The sequence below is a fragment of the Hyperolius riggenbachi genome, chromosome 9, assembly GCF_040937935.1.
Source record: "Hyperolius riggenbachi isolate aHypRig1 chromosome 9, aHypRig1.pri, whole genome shotgun sequence".
NCBI classification, from domain to species: Eukaryota; Metazoa; Chordata; class Amphibia; order Anura; family Hyperoliidae; genus Hyperolius; species Hyperolius riggenbachi.
This window is the reverse complement of record NC_090654.1, coordinates 73,010,792-73,035,216: the sequence shown is the minus strand read 5'-3', so window position 1 is coordinate 73,035,216 and position 24,425 is coordinate 73,010,792. Positions and strand designations below refer to the sequence as shown.

At 45.3% G+C, this 24,425-nt stretch overlaps 1 protein-coding gene across 2 annotated transcripts in view; it reads right to left on the bottom strand.

Annotated features, from left to right (window-relative positions):
- GRIP2 (glutamate receptor interacting protein 2) overlaps nt 1-24,425 on the bottom strand; it is a 627,309-nt gene that overhangs the window by 520,191 nt on the left and 82,693 nt on the right. The window contains exon 1 of one of the 2 annotated variants that reach the window (XM_068253055.1): nt 20,504-20,535. The exons of the other annotated variant lie outside the window; for it this stretch is intronic. Coding sequence (XP_068109156.1) covers nt 20,504-20,531 — 28 coding nt within the window. The 5' untranslated portion in view covers nt 20,532-20,535. Of the gene's footprint in view, nt 1-20,503; nt 20,536-24,425 lie in introns of those variants that run through there. 2 annotated transcript variants of the gene reach the window in all.

The window sequence follows — 24,425 nt, the reverse complement described above, 5'->3', positions numbered from 1 at the left end:
GAATGCCAGATATTTCTGTTAAATTTCTACTAAAGATTGTATGCTGTGTGTTGGATTGTACGTTTATTAATATACACACCCTAGCCATTTTCTCAGAGTTTCCAATCATTTTTATCATAATTGAGGAAAAATTGAACATTTTTGAAATGTTACAATTAGTCAGAAAAATTGATTGCAATTCTTAAATTGAACAGATATTTAAAAAATTGTATGGTGTGTGGCCACCTTAACCACTTGAGGACCACAGTCTTTTCGCCCCTTAACCTGCCTGGCGTTCTATTAAGATCGCCAGGCAGGCTGCGGGAGGGTTTTTTTTTAATAAAAAAAAAACTATTTCATGCAGCCAACTGAAAGTTGGCTGCATGAAAGCCCACTAGAGGGCGCTCCGGAGGCGATCTTCCGATCGCCTCCGGCGCCCAGAATAAACAAGGAAGGCCGCAATGAGCGGCCTTCCTTGTTTTGCTTATATCGTCGCCATAGCGACGAGCGGAGTGACGTCATCGACGTCAGCCGACGTCGTGACGTCAGCCGCCTCCGATCCAGCCCTTAGCGCTGGCCGGAACTTTTTGTTCCGGCTGCGCAGGGCTCAGGCGGCTAGGGGGGCCCTCTTTCGCCGCTGCTCGCGGCGAATCGCCGCAGAGCGGCGGCGATCAGGCAGCACACGCGGCTGGCAAAGTGCCGGCTGCGTGTGCTGCTTTTTATTTCAGCCAAATCGGCCCAGCAGGGCCTGAGCGGCAGCCTCCGGCGGTACTGGACGAGCTGTGCTCGTCCAGACCGCCCAGCAGGTTAAGGACCAGAGCCTTTTTCTCCATTCAGACCACTGCAGCTTTCACGGTTTATTGCTCGGTCATACAACTTACCACCTAAAGGAATTTTACCTCCTTTTCTTGTCACTAATACAGCTTTCTTTTGCTGCTATTTGATTGCTGCTGCGAGTTTTAGTTTTTATTATATTCATCAAAAAAGACATGAATTTTGGCAAAAAAATGACTTTTTTAACTTGCTGTGCTGACATTTTTCAAATAAAGTAAAATTTCCTATACATTTGAGCGTGAAAGTTATTCTGCTACATGTCTTTGATAAAAAAAAAACCATTCAGTGTATATTTATTGGATTGGGTAAAAGTTATAGCGTTTACAAACTATGGTGCCAAAAGTGAATTTTCCCATTTTCAAGCATCTCTGACTTTTCTGCGCACCTGTCAGGTTTCATGAGGGGCTAAAATTCCAGGATAGTACAAATACCCCCCAAATGACCCCATTTTGGAAAGAAGACATCCCAAAGTATTCAGTGAGAGGCATGGTGAGTTCATAGAAGATTTTATTTTTTGTCACAAGTTAGCGGAAAATGACACTTTCTGACAAAAAAAAGAAAAAAAAAAGTTTCCATTTCTTCTAACTTGCGACAAAAAAAAAATTAAATCTGCCACGGACTCACTATGCTCCTCTCTGAATACCTTGAAGTGTCTACTTTCCAAAATGGGGTCATTTGTGGGGTGTGTTCACTGTCCTGGCATTATGGGGGGTGCCTAATTGTAAGCACCCCTGTAAAGCCTAAAGATGCTCATTGGACTTTTGGCCCCTTAGCGCAGTTAGGCTGCAAAAAAGTGCCACACGTGGTATTGCCGTACTCAGGAGAAGTAGTATAATGTGTTTTGGGGTGTATTTTTACACATACCCATGCTGGGTGGGAGAAATATCTCCGTAAATGACAATTGTTTTATTTTTTTTTACACACAATTGTCTATTTATAGAGATATTTCTCCCACTCAGCATGGGTATGTGGAAAAATACACCCCAAAACACATTATACTACTTCTCCTGAGTACGGCGATACCACATGTGTGGCACTTTTTTGCACCTTAACTGCGCTAAGGGGCCCAAAGTTCAATGAGTACCTTTAGGATTTCACAGGTCATTTTGAGAAATTTCGTTTCAAGACTACTCCTCACGGTTTAGGGCCCCTAAAATGCCAGGACAGTATAGGAACCCCACAAATTACCCCATTTTAGAAAGAATACACCCCAAGGTATTCCGTTAGGAGGATGGTGAGTTCATAGAAGATTTTTTTTTTGTCACAAGTTAGCGGAAATTGATTTTAATTGTTTTTTTTCACAAAGTGTCATTTTCCGCTAACTTGTGACAAAAAATAAAATCTTCTATGAACTCACCATACTCTTAACGGAATACCTTGGGGTGTCTTCTTTCTAAAATGGGGTCATTTGTGGGGTTCCTATACTGCCCTGGCATTTTAGGGGCCCTAAACCGTGAGGAGTAGTCTTGAAACCAAATGTCGCAAAATGACCTGTGAAATCCTAAAGGTACTCATTGGACTTTGGGCCCCTTAGCGTACTTAGGGTGCAAAAAAGTGCCACACATGTGGTACCGCCGTACTCAGGAGAAGTAGTATAATGAGTTTTGGGGTGTATTTTTACACATACCCATGCTGGGTGGGAGAAATATCTCTGTAAATGACAATTGTTTGGTTTTTTTTACACACAATTGTCCATTTACAGAGAGATTTCTCCCACCCAGCATGGGTATGTGTAAAAATACACCCCAAAACACAATATACTACTTCTTCTGAGTACGGCGATACCACATGTGTGACACTTTTTTGCAACCTAGGTGCGCTAAGGGGCCTAACGTCCTATTCACAGGTCATTTTGAGGCATTTGGATTCTAGACTACTGCTCACGGTTTAGGGCCCCTAAAATGCCAGGGCAGTATAGGAACCCCACAAGTGACCCCATTTTAGAAAGAAGACACCCCAAGGTATTCTGTTAGGAGTATGGTGAGTTCATAGAAGATTTTTTTTTTGTCACAAGTTAGCGGAAAATGACACTTTGTGAAAAAAAAAACAATACATATCAATTTCCGCTAACTTGTGACAAAAAATAAAATCTTCTATGAACTCATCATACACCTAACAGAATACCTTGGGGTGTCTTATTTCTAAAATGGGGTCACTTGTGGGGTTCCTATACTGCCCTGGCATTTTAGGGGCCCTAAACCGTGAGGAGTAGTCTTGAACCCAAATGTCTCAAAATGACCTGTGAAATCCTAAAGGTACTCATTGGACTTTGGGCCCCTTAGCACAGTTAGGCTGCAAAAAAGTGTCACACATGTGGTATCGCCGTACTCAGAAGAAGTAGTATAATGTGTTTTGTGGTGTATTTTTACATATAACCATGCTGGGTGGGAGAAATATCTCTGTAAATGACACATTTTTGATTTTTTTTACACACAATTGTCCATTTACAGAGAGATTTCTCCCACCCAGCATGGGTATGTGTAAAAATACACCACAAAACACATTATACTACTTCTTCTGAGTACGGCGATACCACATGTGTTGTACAGCAGAAGGAAATGGCAGCGCTTCCAAACAGACGCTGCACCTGAATTGACTACCTGCACAGGTATGCAGAGCTCAAATAACGGGCAGGTTACACACCTTGCATTCAAAACAGGTACAGTAAAGGGGGGCGTTAGCTTCAGCATAAGTTGTGCACAAATTATCCCTAATAGACTCTCCAACGGCGGTGACGTGCCCCATAGGAGAGAAACTAACCACTAATCTAGCAGTGAAACATATAAAAAAGTGAAGCATGTTCAAACAATGAAAATTGTCCAAAAAAAAGGTTAAAACCTCAAACTAATGTAACAGTGAAACATATTCAACAGTGAAACATATCCAACAGTGAACCCTAGCTAGTCTAAAATTAAAATCATAATCCTTACCTGGTGCAGCTAGCCATAAATGGTATACACATTTGTTTAGAAGACAGCAAGCAATGGGCAGCGCTCACAGGCTGCAAGTGAAGTGAAAGCTCCAGAGATATGCCCAGCCCCTTGGGGCTAAATACACACCTTGAATACAAATCAGATGCAAATTATGTGCTAACACTAATCTAAATTCTAAAATTTGAATGCAAGCTGACACCCCTGGAGGCAGCTAGCCTGAAGTATACTTAAGTTTTGTACAGCGGAAGGAAATGGCAGCGCTTCCAAACAGACGCTGCACCTGAATTGACTACCTGCACAGGTATGCAGAGCTCAAATAACGGGCAGGTTACACACCTTGCATTCAAAACAGGTACAGTAAAGGGGGGCGTTAGCTTCAGCATAAGTTGTGCACAAATTATCCCTAATAGACTCTCCAACGGCGGTGACGTGCCCCATAGGAGAGAAACTAACCACTAATCTGTTTGGAAGCGCTGCCATTTCCTTCTGCTGTACAAAACTTAAGTATACTTCAGGCTAGCTGCCTCCAGGGGTGTCAGCTTGCATTCAAATTTTAGAATTTAGATTAGTGTTAGCACATAATTTGCATCTGATTTGTATTCAAGGTGTGTATTTAGCCCCAAGGGGCTGGGCATATCTCTGGAGCTTTCACTTCACTTGCAGCCTGTGAGCGCTGCCCATTGCTTGCTGTCTTCTAAACAAATGTGGATACCACATGTGTGACACTTTTTTGCAGCCTAGGTGCGCTAAGGGGCCCAACGTCCTATTCACAGGTCATTTTGAGGCATTTGTTTTCTAGACTACTCCTCACGGTTTAGGGCCCCTAAAATGCCAGGGCAGTATAGGAACCCCACAAGTGACCCCATTTTAGAAAGAAGACACCCCAAGGTATTCCGTTAGGGGTATGGTGAGTTCATAGAAGATTTTATTTTTTGTCACGAGTTAGTGAAAAATGACACTTTGTGAAAAAAACAATAAAAATCCAATTTCCGCTAACTTTTGACAAAAAATAAAATCTTCTATGAACTCATCATACACCTAACAGAATACCTTGGGGTGTCTTCTTTCTAAAATGGGGTCACTTGTGGGGTTCCTATACTGCCCTGGCATTTTACGGGCCCAAAACTGTGAGTGGTCTGGAAACCAAATTTCTCAAAATGACTGTTCAGGGGTATAAGCATCTGCAAATTTTGATGACAGGTGGTCTATGAGGGGGCAAATTTTGTGGAACCGGTCATAAGCAGGGTGGCCTCTTAGATGACAGGATGTTTTGGGCCTGATCTGATGGATAGGAGTGCTAGGGGGGTGACAGGAGGTGATTGATGGGTGTCTCAGGGGGCGGTTAGAGGGGAAAATAGATGCAATCAATGCACTGGGGAGGTGATCGGAAGGGGGTCTGAGGGGGATCTGAGGGTTTGGCCGAGTGATCAGGAGCCCACACAGGGCAAATTAGGGCCTGATCTGATGGGTAGGTGTGCTAGGGGGTGACAGGAGGTGATTGATGGGTGTCTCAAGGTGTGATTAGAGGGGGGAAATAGATGCAAGCAATGCACTAGCGAGGTGATCAGGGCTGGGGTCTGAGGACGTTCTGAGGTGTGGGCGGGTGATTGGGTGCCCGCAAGGGGCAGATTAGGGTCTAATCTGATGGGTAACCGTGACAGGTGGTGATAGGGGGTGATTGATAGGTAATTAGTGGGTGTTTAGAGGAGAGAAGAGATGTAAACACTTCACTTGGGAGGTGATCTGATGTCGGATCTGCGGGCGATCTATTGATGTGGGTGGGTGATCAGATTGCCCGCAAGGGGCAGGTTAGGGGCTGATTGATGGGTGGCAGTGACAGGGGGTGATTGATGGGGGGCAGTGACAGGGGGTGATTGATAGGTGATTGACAGGTGATCAGTCGGTTATTACAGGGAATAACAGATGTAAATATTGCACTGGCGAATTGATAAGGGGGGGTCTGAGGGCAATCTGAGCGTGTGGGCGGGTGATTGGGTGCCCGCAAGGGGCAGATTAGGGTCTAATCTGATGGGTAACAGTGACAGGTGGTGATAGGGGGTAATTGATGGGTAATTAGTGGGTGTTTAGAGGAGAGAAGAGATGTAAACACTGCACTTGGGAGGTGATCTGATGTCGGATCTGCGGGCGATCTATTGGTGTGGGTGATCAGATTGCCCGCAAGGGGCAGGTTAGGGGCTGATTGATGGGTGGCAGTGACAGGGGGTGATTGATGGGTGGCAGTGACAGGGGGTGATTGATAGGTGATTGGCAGGTGATCAGTGGGTTATTACAGGGAATAACAGATGTAAATATTGCACTGGCGAATTGATAAGGGGGGGTCTGAGGGCAATCTGAGCGTGTGGGCGGGTGATTGGATGCCCGCAAGGGGCAGATTAGGGTCTAATCTGATGGGTAACAGTGACAGGTGGTGATAGGGGGTGATTGATGGGCAATTAGTGGGTGTTTAGAGGAGAGAAGAGATGTATACACTGCACTTGGGAGGTGATCTGATGTCGGATCTGCGGGTGATCTATTGGTGTGGGTGGGTGATCAGATTGCCCGCAAGGGGCAGGTTAGGGGCTGATTGATTGGTGGCAGTGACAGGGGGTGATTGATGGGTGGCAGTGACAGGGGGTGATTGATAGGTGATTGACAGGTGATCGGTGGGTTATTACAGGGAATAACAGATGTAAATATTGCACTGGCGAATTGATAAGGGGGGGTCTGAGGGCAATCTGAGCGCGTGGGTGGGTGATTGGGTGCCCGCAAGGGGTAGATTAGGGTCTAATCTGATGGGTAACAGTGACAGGTGGTGATAGGGGGTGATTGATGGGTGATTGATGGGTAATTAGTGGGTGTTTAGAGGAGAGAAGAGATGTAAACACTGCGCTTGGGAGGTGATCTGATGTCGGATCTGCGGGCGATCTATTGGTGTGGGTGGGTGATCAGATTGCCCGCAAGGGGCAGGTTAGGGGCTGATTGATGGGTAGCAGTGAAAGGGGGTGATTGACGGGTGATTGACGGGTGATTGACAGGTGATTGACAGGTGAGCAGGGGGGATAGATGCATACAGTACACGGGGGGGGGGGTCTGGGGAGAATCTGAGGGGTGGGGGGGTGACCAGGAGGGGGCAGTGGGCAGGGGGGGGGGGATAAAAAAAAAATAGCGTTGACAGATAGTGACAGGGAGTGATTGATGGGTGATTAGGGGGGTGACTGGGTGCAAACAGTGGTCTGGGGGGTGGGCAGGGGGGGGGGGTCTGAGGGGTGCTGTGGGCGATCAGGGGGCAGGGGGGGGGGGAAAATCAGTGTGCTTGGGTGCAGACTAGGGTGGCTGCAGCCTGCCCTGGTGGTCCCTCGGACACTGGGACCACCAGGGCAGGAGGCAGCCAGTATAATAAGCTTTGTATACATTACAAAGCCTATTATACATACGTGCAGCGGCGATCCGGGTGCTAGTAACCCGCCGGCGCTTCCGAACGGCCGGCGGGTTACTACGAGCGGTGGGCGGAGCGAGTCCCCGGCGGCTGATCGCGTCACGAATGACGCGATCGCCGCATAGCCACTCCCGCAGCCGCCCCCGCCGATGGGCGTATTGCGGTCGTTTGGGCCCGGACTTTGCCGCCGCCCATCGGCTGGGGGCGGTCCTCAAGTGGTTAAACAAGATGGAAACTGTCTAGAATAAGATTCTCTGCTTTTCTTTTATAAAATTCACAGGAATTATAACGTGGGCAGTGCAACACATCTGTTATGTAAGTAGATCAAGTATTTATCTACTTATACATGTGTTTTTATTTCTAAGTTAGCTTGGGTGTAACTTGTTCTTTAACTACTTGCCAATCGTAGCGACGGGCGGGATGACGTCACCGACGTCAAAGGGAGTCCCGATCCACCAGGGAGGTTAACAAAATAATAACATAAATATTTATATAAAAAAAAAAACATTGGGGGAGCGATCAGACCCCACCAACAGAGAGCTCTGTTGGTGGGAAGAAAAGGGGGGAATCCCTTTTGTGCCGAGTTGTGCGGCCCTGCAGTGAGGCCTTAAAGCTGCAGTGGCCGATTTAGCAAAAAATGGCCCGGTCTTTAGGGGGGGTTTAACACTGCGGTCCTCAAGTGGTTAAAGTACTTACAAAAGAGAGAGAGAGAGATCACATCACTGAAGATTGTATTTAACTGTAAAAGTAACCCTACAGCATCAATGGTCCCTGAGACAAATTTATCAAGACAAGTGCAAATCAAAATGTGTGGTTTTATAATACAGTGAGGCAGATTCCCAGAACAGCCAATCAGATGGCTTCATTTTTCCAACTGCTCTGGTTTTCTTTGCACCTGTCTTGATAAATAAACCCAGTTGTGTTATAGTTCTGTCAGTGAACTTGAGTCACCCATGCCACTTCAGCTTCTATCAGAATTACAGCTGTGCCAGCATGGACGGAAGAAAGGCCACTTTAATTATCACTTCCCGTAAAAAGAAAAACAGCTGTGATTTCAGAGCAAAGCCCCACCATGTTCCTAATTACTAATCATCACCTCCTTCCATCTCTGACTAAATGGCACATACAGCATTCTGGGCTGTATCTGAGGCACAGCAAAGGAGGACCAACACTCGTATGTTAATGCAAGACTCAGTTCACATGGAAAGATAACAGTGGTGGACCCACTGCCAGCCATTCCCTCCACTGTGTGAGCAAGTGCTTGTGGGCCGAGGGTGGTGGCAGGGGACAGGGGTACTGTACTTCCACACAACTGCAACCAACTTGGCCACATCTAGGTGACAGGGATAATGAAACAAAGTGGTCTGTACACGCGTGTAGACACCCAGTATAACACGTTAGAACTCTTTACTGAAGAAAAACATGCAGAGGTAAAACATACACAACCATCAGGAAATACCGCTTACTTAGAACAGAGAGGAACACAGAATGAATACAGGAAATCACAATACCATAGAGAGCTTCACATCATTCTACAGACAGTGATATCTTGTGGATGCTTTACTATACTGCAGTTTATATATACTGCAGCTTATAAGTAATAATGTTGTTAAATCCAACAGTGGAACCGTTTTAAAATGTGGGGAAGGTTGTTCATTGCCTGGCAACCACTGCCAATGTGCATGGTGTAATTTCCATTTCAAGTAACTGAGTGGCAGATATTCCCTGGTTGTTAACGGAACGTTATGGTTTAGCCATCTCTGTGAAAAAAAGCCTTAGGCTACTTTCACACTGACACGTTGCGTCGGACAAAATAATCAAAAAAGAAAAAGAGCGATCCGCATAAGGTCTGTAAATAAAAAAAATATTTTATTAAAGGTCAAAAAAGGTGGACAACAAAAAAAATGTTTTGGATCGGACCATTCTATATAGCTCCCGCAATGTGATTTTATTATGATGGTATGTTCACATCGGTGTGTTAGCAAGGAAGTGCGGTGGAGTCGATCAGAATAACGATGTGTACATCACTACGGAAGATGTCAGCGCTATATAAACACTAAATAATAATTTTATTGGACTGTATTTCCTTCAGTGCAGGATTAAGACCTACAGCGTACAAAAATGCAAGTTTAACTTTTGCTGCACCCCATTCCTTAATGGTTAGCTTCTTACAGGTCAAACGGACGTTTGCATAGAGGTTAGGGTCCCTTTCAAGAAGATGACCTCCTTGCGGTAGAAGAGTTAAGTACAACATTTTTTTGCATGCAAACTGTTTTGGAAGCTAACATCCTCCATTAGTGTAAATTTTAGCACCTAGTTCAGATGCAATTGGGTGCATTTGTGCCCTTAATAGGCTCTGCAGACCTTCTTGCTGTTAAGTCATTCAGATGCAGCCTGGTTTTGGATGTGCTGCCATTTCTCCCCACTGTGTACAGGATTAAGACCACACAGGGCCCCAGGCAGAACAATGAGCGGCTTCCCAAAATAGTATTAGGCAGCTAGAGCAGTCAATAAAATAATATTAGGTAGCCACAGGTGCCCGCCAAGTAGAGTGATGAGCAGAGTCTGAGGTAACTTACCTGCCCAAAATCTAATGATGGGGGTTTTCTGTAAGTTTTAACAAAGACTCCTTCTCATGTAATGAGATTTGTCAGTGGAGCCATGGAAACAGGAGGGAAATTTGTGTCACTGGCGCAAAGACCGGTAAGTTACCTCTCTGCAGACCACGCCCCCACCACTCTGCAGTTTAGGGAACCTGCCACTGGTCTCCATAAGCAATGATATAGAGGAAAAGACTGGCACTAGATGCTGGCTAAGTAATCACTGGTTTCACCGGATCCTGTATTCCATGCCCAAACGTGCTCTCAGAAGTGGTCAATACATATGCTACAGGGAGAAAAACCAGGCACTATATTTGCAAAATGAATACCTTTTAATCAGCAGAGAGTAGAAACATCTGGGTACACAGTGGGGGTGAGGGAGGCATGACATTTCCGGGGGTGGAGCCTATATGCCAGAACGCCGTGGTCCTTGTGTGTGGGCATTGTGCAGCGCAGGTTTGCGGTAAGTGAAACCATTTATAACCGGCATTACTTGGGTAAAGTTGTTCTTTTTATTGGCTTCTGAGGAAGCTCTTGTTTAAAGCGAAACAGCTGTCAGGCCTCCCTCGCCCTCACTGTGTACCCAGATGTGTCTACTCACCGCTGATTAAAAGGTATTCACTTTGCAAATATAGTGCCTCGTTTTTCTCCCTGTTCCACTGGTCTCCATAAGGCCTGTGGCAGACCCCCTTATCACTGCTTGGACCCACAAGGCCTGTGGCAGACCCCCTTATCGCTGCTTGGACCCACAAGGCCTGTGGCAGACCCCCTTATCGCTGCTTGGACCCAAAAGGCCTGTGGCAGCCCCCCTTATCGCTGCTTGGACCCAAAAGGCCTGTGGCAGCCCCCCTTATCGCTGCTTGGACCCACAAGGCCTGTGGCAGCCCCCCTTATCGCTGCTTGGACCCACAAGGCCTGTGGCAGCCCCCCTTATCGCTGCTTGGACCCACAAGGCCTGTGGCAGCCCCCCTTATCGCTGCTTGGACCCACAAGGCCTGTGGCAGACCCCCTTATCGCTGCTTGGACCCACAAGGCCTGTGGCAGCCCCCCTCATCGCTGCTTGGACCCACAAGGCCTGTGGCAGACCCCCTCATCGCTGCTTGGACCCACAAGGCCTGTGGCAGCCCCCCTTATCACTGCTTGGACCCACAAGGCCTGTGGCAGCCCCCCTTATCGCTGCTTGGACCCACAAGGCCTGTGGCAGCCCCCCTTATCGCTGCTTGGACCCACAAGGCCTGTGGCAGCTGTCTCGGTTGCCTTGTGAATAATTCAGCCCTGATTTCCTTATCTGTTCTCTATGGCTCAGCTCAAAATAAAAATAAAGATTACATAAAAAGAAGCATGGAGCTCAGGCCCGATATTAAGCAACCTTACAGGGATTTTTCCAGCATAGCAGGAGCCGAATGGAAAATCATACAGATAAATACTAGGCGTAAACATCCCCATTAGATCAATTATAAAGATCCAGTTTATAACGTAAAACAAGCTGGCGTCGCTTCTTCCCTCTGTGTACCCCTCACAATCAGGATGTGCAGACATTCTACTCTTTCGTCACACTGAACGGCCTTTTCCCCCCCAGTCTAATGAGAGAGCAATACTGGCAGCTGCAACAAGACAGAAATACAATCTGCATATTTTGTGATAAGTGACGGAGAAACAGAGCCGTTAACATATGCCAAGCATCTCCGAACAAGCAGCTTATGTCGCCATAATTAACAATGCATGAGTGTGGGATCAGCTAATTACACCCGTATTTACCAGAGGAAACCTGCTGCTTGCTTGTCTGTGGGCCAAAGCCATCAACACTGATCCTGTACCTGAGGTGCTGCCTCTGCAAATAGAGTGTTACAACACGCACATACCTACAGGACGGGGAGGGAAATATATATGGTGAGGGGAAGAGAGAGGGTAGGAAGGGGTGAAGGGGGAAAGACAGAGAGGGAGAACAGGGAAGAGACAGAGCGACACAGGCGGGAGGGCCAAGAAAGAGAGAATGAAGAGAAAATGGTGAGAAATTAAAATTTAAGGTGGGATTAAACTCTGTTTTTTGAATAATAATAAATAATTCTACATGGATTAAAAATGTATATAAATCATTGCACCCCAATAAACAAGTACCGGTAATACATGATCAGGAGAATGTACCAAGTGCAAATTACAATAGTAAAATAGTAAAATATTGGTAAATGTTACAAAATGTTTTATTATCGCTAAACCTAACCCTACTCTCACACAGAACCGCCCCTCCACCTATGCCTAGGCCTAACCCCCCCCAACCAATGCATAACCACAACCACCTCGACGCCTAACCCTAACCACACCCCCACCCTGTTGCTCAACACTAACCAGCCCCCATGCCTAAAAAACCCACCCTGTCAATGCCTAACCTTAGCCCCCCCCCCCCCTACAGATGCTCAACCTTAAAAATTGCTCCTCCACGTCTAATCCCCCCCCCACACACACACACACGCCTAACCTTCACCTCCACCTATGGACACCTAAGCTTACCCATCCCCCACAGCCAAAAAGAAAATGTTAAATAGCGTTTATGGCAAGAACACTATATTTCCTGCTATTAACGGTATTTGTGTGGGTGCCTACAGCGGCGTCCAAACTTCAGCTCCTCTACGGACTCACACATTGCTTCCGAATGTACCCGTTTTGAACCACCAGCCCCTTATTTCCAAATCCAAAAGAAAGTAAGTACTTTTTTTAGTGATTGTGATTTTTGGGAGCGAATCAATTTTTGGAGCAATTGAGTCTTTCATGCATAAGTCAGCTCAAGTTGGATGCTTACCCAGAATGAATATACAGAAAAATATTTACCATGGTGCCTGGCTTCAGATACAGGAAAAGGTGTTACAGGTACAGTACCATTATTAGGCCAATTTGCCTAATATTTTTTTTTATTTATCATGTATAGAGTTTAATCCTGCTTTAAAGGATACCTTAGCACTTAAAATATTTAAACAATGATAGCTGCTGTGTGTGTGGGGTGTTACCAGAGAACGGAGGGAGATATTGGGGCACGGGAGGTGCGGTAAGCATCTGCACAACTCCCCACACACACACACACACACACACACACACACAGCAGTGGTAATTTAAAAAAATATATATTTAAACGCTAAGGCATAGTTCCCAAACCCTGTCCTCAAGTCCCACCAACAGTTTTGCAGAAAACCACAAATATTCACAGTTGAGGTAATTAGTGTCTCAACAGAGCTTATTACTGTATTTTTTGGACTATAAAATTCACTTTTCTCCTCCGAAAGTGGGGAAAAAAGTTACTGCGTAGTCCAAATGCAGGGAGTTCCTGACATGTGATTGCCTGCCAATACAAACCTCCAACCAGCTGCAATGTCAGGAACTCCCTGTACTGTGCCCATGCAGAGGAGGACACAGGGATAAATGGAGGACACGGGGACACAAAGGGGCATAAAGGGGGAGACAAAGGGGCATAAAGGGGGACACAAGGACGACAGAGGCGGACACATGGGGGACCCAGGAGGACACAGAGAGACACAAGAGGTACAAGGGGGCATGAGGTACAATGGTGGCATAATCCACAAGATGCCCCATCATCATGGATGCAGCACATTTAGTATATCTTTTTCCCCCTGGTTTTTGTCCTCTACACCTAGGTGCATCTTATAGTCTGAAAAATACGGTAACTACCTTTGTGGATTTCCACAAAACATACACTGTGGTGGACTTTGAGGACAGGGTTGGGGAACACAGCGCTAGGGTATCCTTTAAAAGAGAAAAAAAACAAGACTAAAGCTGGCAATGTATTAATAATAAAAATAATGTCATTACTACTAGTATTTCATCTGCCATTTTTACTTGGTTTAATGATGGATTTTACAGTTACCCATCAGGACCGCTTTGTTTATTTCCAAAACTAATATCTATCATGCTCCATTTTATTTTTCTAGGGTTTCATAAAATAAGTCAATTGGATCAGTCTCTATAGTATAGCACTGATCTATGCACCCCAGTAATAATTAGGATCAAATTTCATTGGAGATCAATGGACACCAGCAGCTGTTCAATGGGTTTTTTCCTCCTCAATGTTGAAAAAAAATCCTGACGACTCAATCAAGATGAACCACGGTGCTCAATCCATCGCTCGGAACTTGCTGAACATGGTCATGTGACTGAGCAGGAAACAATCAGCATTAGCGCCATACAATCAAAGCCATCAGTCATGCAAATATGGAAGAAAGCGACTGGCCGAATATTATAATTTAGGAATGAATTATTCAGAATGTTGCGGGAGCCCAGCAGTGACCGATTTTCTTTGAGTCTAGTTATTTATTGCAGATTAATGTAATGAAAATGGAGGGAGTGTAGCGTTACGACGGCCGCTGCTGGCATTCATTAGCATACTTATGAGCTTTGCAGTACATCTGTGAGAGTGTTTTCATGAAATGTGCATTGGATTAGTGTGAATTACCGGTATGTAGGGAAAAGTGTAACATGTGCAACATGGGAGAAAGGAAATGATTAGAAGGACAGTTATTATTTGTGTTTTAAGAACTCCACTAAGTACAGTCTTTTAAAAAGGTCATATTAATTTACTACATGAAAAAGTTTCATAAAAAACTGACTAAGTGAAAATTTTTAATACACCATGTGCAGCCTCAGACCATCTGAAATTGTTCTTCCCTCAACATCTGCACAATGGCAGGACTTTTCTAGGGCTGCCCCCACTCTCTGGAACTCGCTCCCACCAGCCATCCAACTTTTAATACCTTCAAATGAGCCCCCAAGACTCCCCTTTCCATGCTCCCCTTCCCCCCTGTATCAGTACTAATGCGTTCTGCTGGGCACTCTCTCAACAGATGCACCTATTGCCTCTACCCTAAACCTTTACATTGTAAGCCTCTGGCAAGCCCCTCACCCCTCCCTTAGTGTTTCCACTCCATCATCATGGACATTACAACAAATATTGCCACTACATCACCAGGAATATTTCCAGTGACCAAAACTCCACCAGGGATGTTACCAGAGCAAATGCAACTACACTACCAGGGACACTGACAGCACAACTTGGGGAGCACTGGGAACATTATTAGTACACCATTAGGAATATTATCGAAGGCAACAGCCACTATACCTTACCTGGAACAATACCAGAGGGAAAGAGTCATTACGCCACTGGAAACATTACTATTACACTACCAATAACATAACCAAATAAAACAACCACTACACTATCAAGGATGATGAGATTGTAGCCACTATGCCAAAAGGAACTTGGATATTTCACCATTAGGAACATTACTAGAGACAATAGACACTAGATCAACAGGACCACTAGAGACAATAGCCACTTTGCCATCAGGGACATTACCAGAGACCATAGCTACTATGCCACAGGTTCATTTTGCACTGGGCCATAGCAATAGTCACTGAAATGGGTAATTCTGCAACAACTCGTAATTTCCCAAGTTTGGGCACTCTATAGTCGTTCATTCAAATATTTACTTTAATGGGAAATTTGGGCACCCGTGGTACCTAAAATGACTGATTTTCTTTTTCTGCAGACTTGCGCAGGGGGGGGTGGTTAAAGTTAACCGTGGGGGAGGAGGTTAAGGTTAGCTGTGGGGGGGGGGGGGGGGGGGGGGTGTTAAAGGGAATTAAGCACATATTTTTCCTGCAGCTTCTCCTGGATTCTAATAGCGATAGGTGCGGTCATGTGCCGCCCCCCCCCCCCCCTTCTAGCTGCCTATTATTTATCCATGGGCAAGTGTAAAGATAGCTTGTGCGACTTCTTTAAAATCTTTACAGAACTGTGTCCTATCTCCCCCCCCCCCCCCTGCTGATGAAAGCTTTTGTTTGCTCTCTGCTAATGTGTGCAGTAAGATACATTTCTGCAGTTGGGCAGGCCCTGCCATCCACAGAAGTAGGGTAATAAAAGCCTCTGCTAAACTTTTAAATGCAAAAAGAAGACGGTAAAATGGAATTTTAAAAAAATAAATAAAATAATGAGCCACGTTGTTCGCATGCATTTTTTATGTGCTATTGAGATGCCCTGGGGGGCTAAAATTGTGCTCGGTTCACTTTAAGGTTAGCCATCGGCCTTTAGATGCAGTGGGGGCGATTTTAAAATCTTGTGGCCTGCCACGTGCAAGACCGCATGTTTACTGGCTTGTTAATGTTCGCAGCGCTGCTAGCAGCAGGTGGCTGCATTATCACTAATTAACGGAAGCATCCATCACCTGGGACACTTGGGCTTGTTTAATTGGTTAGACAGAGAGTTGTCAGTGGGTAGCTTGACCTCTGACCAAGACTGTTAAATAGAACTGTGAAATAGAAAAAAAAAAGGGTGGGGGGGTGGAGGTACCTTTGGACAACGAATGAAGTTAAAACCTAGCTCTAGGAAGAAATACTTTACTGTAGTTTTGGATAACATAGAAAGGATTAACACCATTTTTAGGTCTCCATTGCTGTCTTACCCAATCCCTCACTTTAGGCCCGATGCACTCCTGAGATCTCCGGTGGACACAGCCAGGTGCATAAGAATAGCCCCATGCAACCACAACCAAGAGGCCTAGGGAATGAGAGGGACCGGTCCTGTGGCAAGGAGAGCAAAGCAGTGGCATACATCACTTTCATCCAGCAGAGCAACACCCTCACTCCTCCGCGCTGTACACCTCCCTGGGGCTCCCGTCCCTGCATGTCACATGACGCAGTGATGGGAGCTGCTGGGCGATAGAGTGAGGATGTGTCACTCCACTGGATAAAAGTAATGTATGCTCTGCTCTCCTTGCCACAGGGCTGGGCCCCCTCAGCCCCCCCTCCCCCCCTTCTGTGTGGTGGAAATGGGGAAGGAGGTAGAAGGAAAGACAACAAACACTGTAATTTGGGGGGAGGGGATTGGGATTAAAGCAGGTGGGGAGATGCGTCCGATGGAGTTGTACTGAGGACCATGGTACACCCCTGTACCCATGGCACACCCCTGGACAAAACATACAAACCTTTTATCTGGTTATCCACTTGTGCCCCTTCTCCTACACTATATTGCTACATGCCTCCAAATCACTAAATTCAGGTGTTCCAATCACTAACATAGGCACAGGTGTACAAAAGAAAGCATCTAGGCATACAGTTTACTTCTCCAAACATTTGTGAAAGAATTTTTCACTGTCAGGACCTCAGTGAATTTGAATGTGGTACCGTAATAGCTTGCCACTTATGCAATAAAATCACTAATGACATTTCCTCACTACTAAACATTCCATGATCAACTGTGGTATTATTATATGGTTATTAGCTTAAACCAAGAACAAAAACCGAGAGCCCCAATATAGTTTAGTATTTAAGTCAATTGTGTAGTTCAAAATGAGAATATCAGTAGTTATACTCACAAATACGGGTTACCTCACAGGCAACCACTGACAAGGCAGGTGGGGAGAATTATAACCTGACCCCACTCAGGTTTAAGAAGTCGCTCTCTGTAGATAGGAAGAAATGGTGATACACCCCTCCACCAAGGGTGGACTAGACTGGTTGCAATTTGTATACAGAGGCGCCAACAAGGTTAAAAAAACGTTTAAAAGGTGGATGTTTGGTGGACTTCCCTCCCTCGTGGAGAAACAGACTAAAGTACGTTACTGTACTTCACATTTATTACAGTCTCCATTAGAGATTCTAATAAATGTGAATTACAGTAACGTACTTTAGTCTGTTTTTCAACGAGGGAGGTAAGTCCACCAAACTTTCCCTTTTAAACGGTTTTTAATCAATTTGTTGTTGGCGCCTCTGTATACAAATTACAACGTGGCTATCGTTAGTGGTATTATATCAAGAGGAAACAATTGGGAACAATAGCAACTCAGCCATGAAGCGGTAGGCCAAGCGGTAGGCCATGTAAAAACACTGAGCGAAGTCAGTACATACGTACTGAGGTGCACATTGTGCAGAAGTCTTTAACTTCCTGCAGAGTCAATAGCTTTAATATTATTCTTAATTTGGGGAAATTCTCCTTTTTAAACTACAGGATGAAAAAGTAGTCCCCTTCAAAGGGCGATCCACTCCACCCTAATGCCTTCGGTTTCCTGCTCCTGGTTCTGGTTTCTAATCCTCTATGTACTATATATTTTAATCTTTGCTCATGTCTTTTTTTTACTTTTAGAAACAAAAATCTGTTTTATGCTAAAGGCCTGATGAAGTGTATTTGCCTGAAATAAGCTAGTGTCATTGCCTAGAAAAGCATTTTTAACTACTCCAAGCCAGAATTTATAATACTATTGACCTCATGAGGATGTGATTGCTGATGTTTTGTAACCGGATGTGTGATCTTCATGAAGATTGACTGATCAAAGTGATTCAATTATTTTTAAACAATGAATTTTTGTATTTTGTGCAAATAAAGTTTTGAACCCTTTTTTCGAACAGCAAATCATTGTTGTGGTATCTTGAAGAAATTCACGGTTCTTGCTAAACTAACAAGTCAGTAGCTTCAGACCAGCAAACTTTGTGCTGTCTTCAGATTAGCTCAAGAACCGTGCATTGAGCGTTTCATGCAATGGGTTCCCGTAGTCAAGCAGGAGCATCTAAGCCTTATATCATCAAGAGCAATGCAAAGCATCAGATTCAGTGGTGTAAAGCATACTGACACTCTACTCTTGAGCAGTGAGGGCATGTTCTCTGGAGTGACAAATCACGCTTCTCTGTCTTGCAATCTAACAAACAAAACTATGTGCGTATGCAAGGACTGCCTTCTACCAAGTGTAAAGTTTGGTGGAAGGGGGTTTAGGGTGTGGGGTTGTTTTTCAGGGGGTTGGATCGCTCTTTTAATTCCTGTGAAGGAACTCTGTCCAAAATGTCTTGGTATCCTGACACATTCAATGTCCTGTTTCCAACTTTATGGGAACAGTTTGGGAACAGCCCCGCCCTGTTCCAACATGACTGCACACCAACGCAGCAAGATCAATAAAGACATGAGATGAGCAAGTTTGGTGGGGAGGAACTTGACTGGCCTTCACAAAACCCTGACTTCAAACAGCAACAAACAAACACAGAACATTTATATCGCGCTTTTCTCCTGGCGGACTCAAAGCGCCAGAGCTGCAGCCACTGGGACGCGCTCTATAGGCAGTAGCAGTGTTAGGGATACTTGCCCAAGGTCTCCTACTGAATAGGTGCTGGCTTACTGAACAGGCAGAGCCAAGATTCGAACCCTGGTCTCCTGTGTCAGAGGAGACCATTACACTATCCAGCCACCGCTTCAATCCAACAGAACATCTTTGGGATGAATTAAAGCAGAGACTGCAAGTCAGGCCTCCTTGTCCAACCAGCTGTTCTGAAACAATGGCCATACCGTCCCATAAACACACTGTGATGACAAGGAGCAGCACCAGAATACTTCTGAAAAGGTAATCTAGCACACCATGGGGTTTTGCCCCAGTTCAGGAATACTTTAAAGTTCCACTGCCTCAGAATTAAAATCAGAATAGAATTAATTTGCTAAGTACAACCGAAGTCAAATCTGGAATGGTTTGTGGTACACACGGCATTGGTAATAGAGCAGTAACAGACGTTAAGGACAAGCGTTTAAACCTGAAAATCAGAAAATACAAAGAGGGTTTAGAAAAGGCAGGAAGCTACAGTGCAGAGACACCTAAGAGGAAGGTGTGGGGTGCTAGGGGATTTTGCAGGGACTAGAGTTCAGGAGTACAGCCTGGGGGGGGGAGGAGTTCCAGTGCCTGGTGGTTTTGGTAGGGATGGACCTGAAGCCGCGGCCTGAAGGGAGGCAGTTGAAGTACAGCCTGACGCGGTGTGAAGCATCTTTCAAAATCTTGTTTGCCCTTGACTTCAGTCTAGAGCAGTGGTCCTCAAACTAAAGCCCGCGGGCCGAATGCGGCCCCCTGAGCCTTTTTTACCGGCCCCCATACACAATATGTATTACTTATAGATGCGGTCAGCTACATCTTTAAATATTGGTGGTCCACAAATAGAATAGCAGTGCTGGCACCACCCATCCACATGGAAGCCCGAAAGCAGTCATTCACTGGTTTCCAATCAAATTTCACATCAGGTGACACTGCTGTCCAATTGGACTTCGGTTGCCACCTTGGTATGCTTCACTTTCTGGCCCGCAAAGACGTAATTTTATGTATACTCCGGCCCCCCAGCAGTCTGAAGTATGTTGACCCAGCCCCCGACCCAAAATGTTTGGGGACCCCTGGTCTAGAGGCATGCAGGAGGTCCAGCAATGTTAACACATGGCTTTCACTTTACACATGGAATTCTAGGAAATGGAGTCTGGCATCCTTTGCTCTCCCTACTTTGTTCCTCACACCTCACTGACCTGCACAGCAGATGAATCCAGAGAGGAAAGTAAGTTGTCCAGCAGTACCAAGCACATTTGGCCCATGAAACCGGTATTTTCCACCACTTTGCTTCTATACTATGCTTACATACTGACTGCTATTAGCTTTTTTTCTGTTCAATTTTGGGCTTAGTTGCGCTTTAAATCATTACATTTTTTGGAAGTGTGACAAAGCTGTAGAGGAAGGCTTTCTATTTTGAATGCAGGTCCACCTTACGTACCTCCTCATCAGTCTTTCATTTGCATGCTCTAATCTGCTCGGAGAGGCTGACCCCTTCAATAAACAGCTTTTCTGTTAGATGAATTCTGACAGTAAAATTACCATGCACACTTGTATGGAGAACATCCATTCTGCTTCTGCCACCTCCAATTTACTTACCGGCCCAGCCATTGTTCTTCCTATTCATCAGAGAAGCCCTCACCGATTAATCTGTTACATAAAAAGTTACAGACATCTGACTATGGAATAATTGAAGCAGCGAGCGTAATAAAATGATACACACCGCTTCATAAGCGGAACACAAAATAATATTTTCCTTATCGCTGCATCTTCAAACAAGACGCACTGGGAAGAGAGTGATTTTGCTGCACAGGTACTTTAGATGGCTTGCACTGATGAGGGATCCACGCTACCCTATAATTTAGCAATTATTTCATCTCATGCTTATCTTCATCCAGGCACTGCTGTTCTATGTAGTCAAGCAGTTTAACAGCTTAATAAAAATTAACCTGAGGCGCAGCCAGGGACCGCATACGTCAAACTCAACTTTATTGTTGCAAATCGTATTCAAAAAGTAATTGCTGCTAGCTTAAAGGGAACCAGAGACGGAGCAAACTAAAAAATAGGAAAAGCTACTATACATACCTGAGGCTTCTTCCAGTCCCATAAGCCTGGATCGCTCCCACGCCACCGTCCTCCGCTGCCTCTCTCGCCGGTACCGGGACCCGTCACTTCCGGCGGATGCGGCCAATTTTCCGCATCACAGGGGCTCCCTCCATATCCGTACGCATGCGCCTGCGCAGTATGGAGGCGCATGCGTACGTATATGGAGGGAGCCCCTGTGATGCGGACAATTGGCCGCGTCCGCCGGCAGTGATGCAGTGCGCTTGCCTCGACTGGCTCGACTGGCCGGGAGTACGGGACCCGGTGCCGGCGGATAGAGGCAGCGGAGGACGGCGGCGTGGGAGCGATTTAGTCTTATGGGGCTGGAGGAAGCCCCAGGTATGTATAAAAAAAAAATTCTACATCTCTGGTTCTCTATTTAAAGTGGTGTAAAACTCAGCATTTCCTCTTTGTTCTAAAATATTATCTACAGCATAAAGTCTACTACCACAAAAAATGAAGCAGAACAGCCTTTAAACGGTAGCAGGAAAAAAGGGCGCTGGCGGCTAGTTGTCAAAAAGGGGGCCGCCATAGACTCTAATGCAATTATTGTTAATACAGTGAAAAAAGCAGAAAAAAGCAGAAAAAAGGGCGTCTGATAAATACCGTTAACAAAATTCGTTTTTGTCATATTATTTTGCTTGTATGTACAGATTTTACGTTATCAAAGAGATTATCTTGTCTATGTGTAAAAGGGGGTTTCTACAGGGGGAGTGGTTAGGGTTAGGCACCACCAGGAGGGGATGGATAAGGTTAGGCACAACTCAGGGGCAATTAGGGATAGGCAACACCTGGGGGTTGGTTAAGGTAAGGCACCAAAGGGGGGGGGGGGTTAGGGTTAGGCACCACTGGGGGGCTAGGGTTAGGCACCACCGGGGGGGTGGTTAGGGTTAGGCACCACCGAGGGGGGCTACGGTTAGGCACCACCGAGGGGGGGTGGTTAGGGTTAGGCACCCCCTGTGGGGATGGTTAAGGTTAGGCACCACCAGGGGGGTTGGTTAGGCACAAACAGGGGAGTGGCTAGTTTTAGGCACCACCAGGGGAGGGTTCTGTGTGAGGGTAGGGTTGGGTTAAGCTGTATTGTTGAATTACGTTACAATTTTTTAACGTTAATATATTTTTGTTATCAATTTCCACCTGTTTTAAAACTGTATTTCTCATTAACCAATTTCGTTAATGTTCATCGTTATTGAGATTTCCTTATCCACTGGTGTCATTTCGTTATCCAGCCGGGCCCTTTTTTCCTGGTGCCATTTTTTCATGCACGCATTCAAACAGTTTAACACAGCATTTCAGAGGAAAGCTCCTTGATCAGTGGAAAGCTTCTGGCTGCATGCAGAGAGGTGATAATGTCATATTCTGTTTACATTCCTTTGTCAAATACATTAGGTAAACATTAGCAAACTACTGGAACTGAGCTGCACAGAGCTGAGAAGCAGAAAAAGCTAAGAAGTGATCACTAGATAGATTTTAATATATAAATACAGCAGCTATGCAATAAATGCAATGGCAGCTTTCAGAGCAGATAAACTGTACTTTGGGAATTTTTAAACATAAAATATTACTTGTGCACAAAAAGAAATATGATAACTGTATGGGTAATATAAGTAGGAAAACACATTTTTATTGAATATTATGTCAGAGTTTTTTTCCCACTTTGGCTATCATTCATGAAAGTGCTGTCGGTATGGAGAATCAGTGCGGGAAAACACCGCTGGCGGCGTTTTAGACTTCTGGGTGGGCATTTATTAAAAAAGTATCCATGTGCGGTAGCAGTGCGGAGATTCCCCGAACTAGGCTGGCGGTAGGCTTGCGGAGACACGGAAGCTGCCGAGTTGATACATTTCTCCGTGTTCCACTCTGCTGCAGCTGCCTGGGAGGTCTGTGTGTCTCCATTCACTTACATTGGTATCGCCACATCAGAGGGAGCGGTACTTCGCGACCTCACACCGCTTGCGGTGATCTTTTTGAATTAACATTTTGCTACATTTGTTCCGATAATCACCGCACAAGGCGGTGATTTATCACTCTGCTCGGTAGTGTCATTTTTTCATGCGGAAAGAGCCTTTATGAATGCTGACTTTGCTAAGTGGTCGGTAAAGTCAGCTGTTTTAAGCATTTCTGCATGCGGAAATGCTTTATGAATGATAGCCTTTATGTTCCAACTCTACACACAAAATTCATCATGAGAAAAGGTATGTAAGGTGGTCAATGTCAAGTTGTGCTTCTCTTTGGCTCTACCCTGAAGAGTGACAGCATGAGATCCTCAAAGCAACTCTCCAAAGATCTGAAAACAAAGACTGTTCAGTATCATGGTTTAGAAGAAGATTTAAACTGTCAGTGTCAACTGTAAGGAATGTAATCAGGAAACTGGCACAACTGGTCTTAGCTCTGGCAGGCCAAGAAAAATATAGGAGCAGCATATCCGGTAATGCAGAGGATTGTGAGAATAGTTACAAACTACCCACAGATCACCTCTGAAGACCTGCAAGAACATCTTTTTACAGATTGTATATCTGTACATCATTCAACAATTCAGTGCAATTTTCACAAAGAACATCTATATGGCAGGGTGATAAGAAAGAACCTATCTGCACACAAGCCACAAACAGAGTCGCCTGTTGTAAGCAAAAGCTCATTTTGACAAGCCTGATTCATTTTGGAACAAAGGGCATTGGACTGATATGATCAAATAACTCAATTTTTTCTCTCAACAAAATGTGCTATGCATGGCAGAAGAACATTGTCACATTCCAAGAAAAACACTGCTACAGTACTTACTTATAAATTTAATGCAGGTTCCACCAGGCTGTGGGGCTGGGGGGTTAGTTCAGGGACTGAGGCCCTTGATAAAGTCGAGAGTCTGATAAATGCAACCCAGTATCAATCCGACTCCAACTCCTCAGTTCATGAAACCTCAGACTCTAGGTATCTAAAATTGCTCCACCTCTGACTCCACAGCTCTTACAGGGCTATGGAGTGGGTACAAAAATCATCCGACTCCAACTCCCCAGTTGATGAAACATCCGACTCCAGGTACCCAAAAATTGCTCCAACTTCAAGACTCCAACTCTACAGCCCTGATATCAACAAACTTTTCTGGAAAATGTTCAAGCATCAGGGCCGGTGCTATAATTGGGGCAAACAAGGCAATTGCCCTGGGGCCCCATCGCCTGTAGAGGCCCCCCTTCCCCAAGATTGCCCACCCTCCAGCTACCCAATGGGTGCAGAGATCCTGCCACCGCCGGTCACCGGGGTTAATGTGTAGCGGCAGCATAGGGTCGCATACATTACCCTCTAGCAAGTGCGCTATTTATCCTCCTTCCACCAGGCGTCCTCCCGTTTCCATGGCTCCCCCGCAGCGGCATCGCTATCTTCATGACACGCAGGCATTGTACGTCACTAACGCCGAGACGAA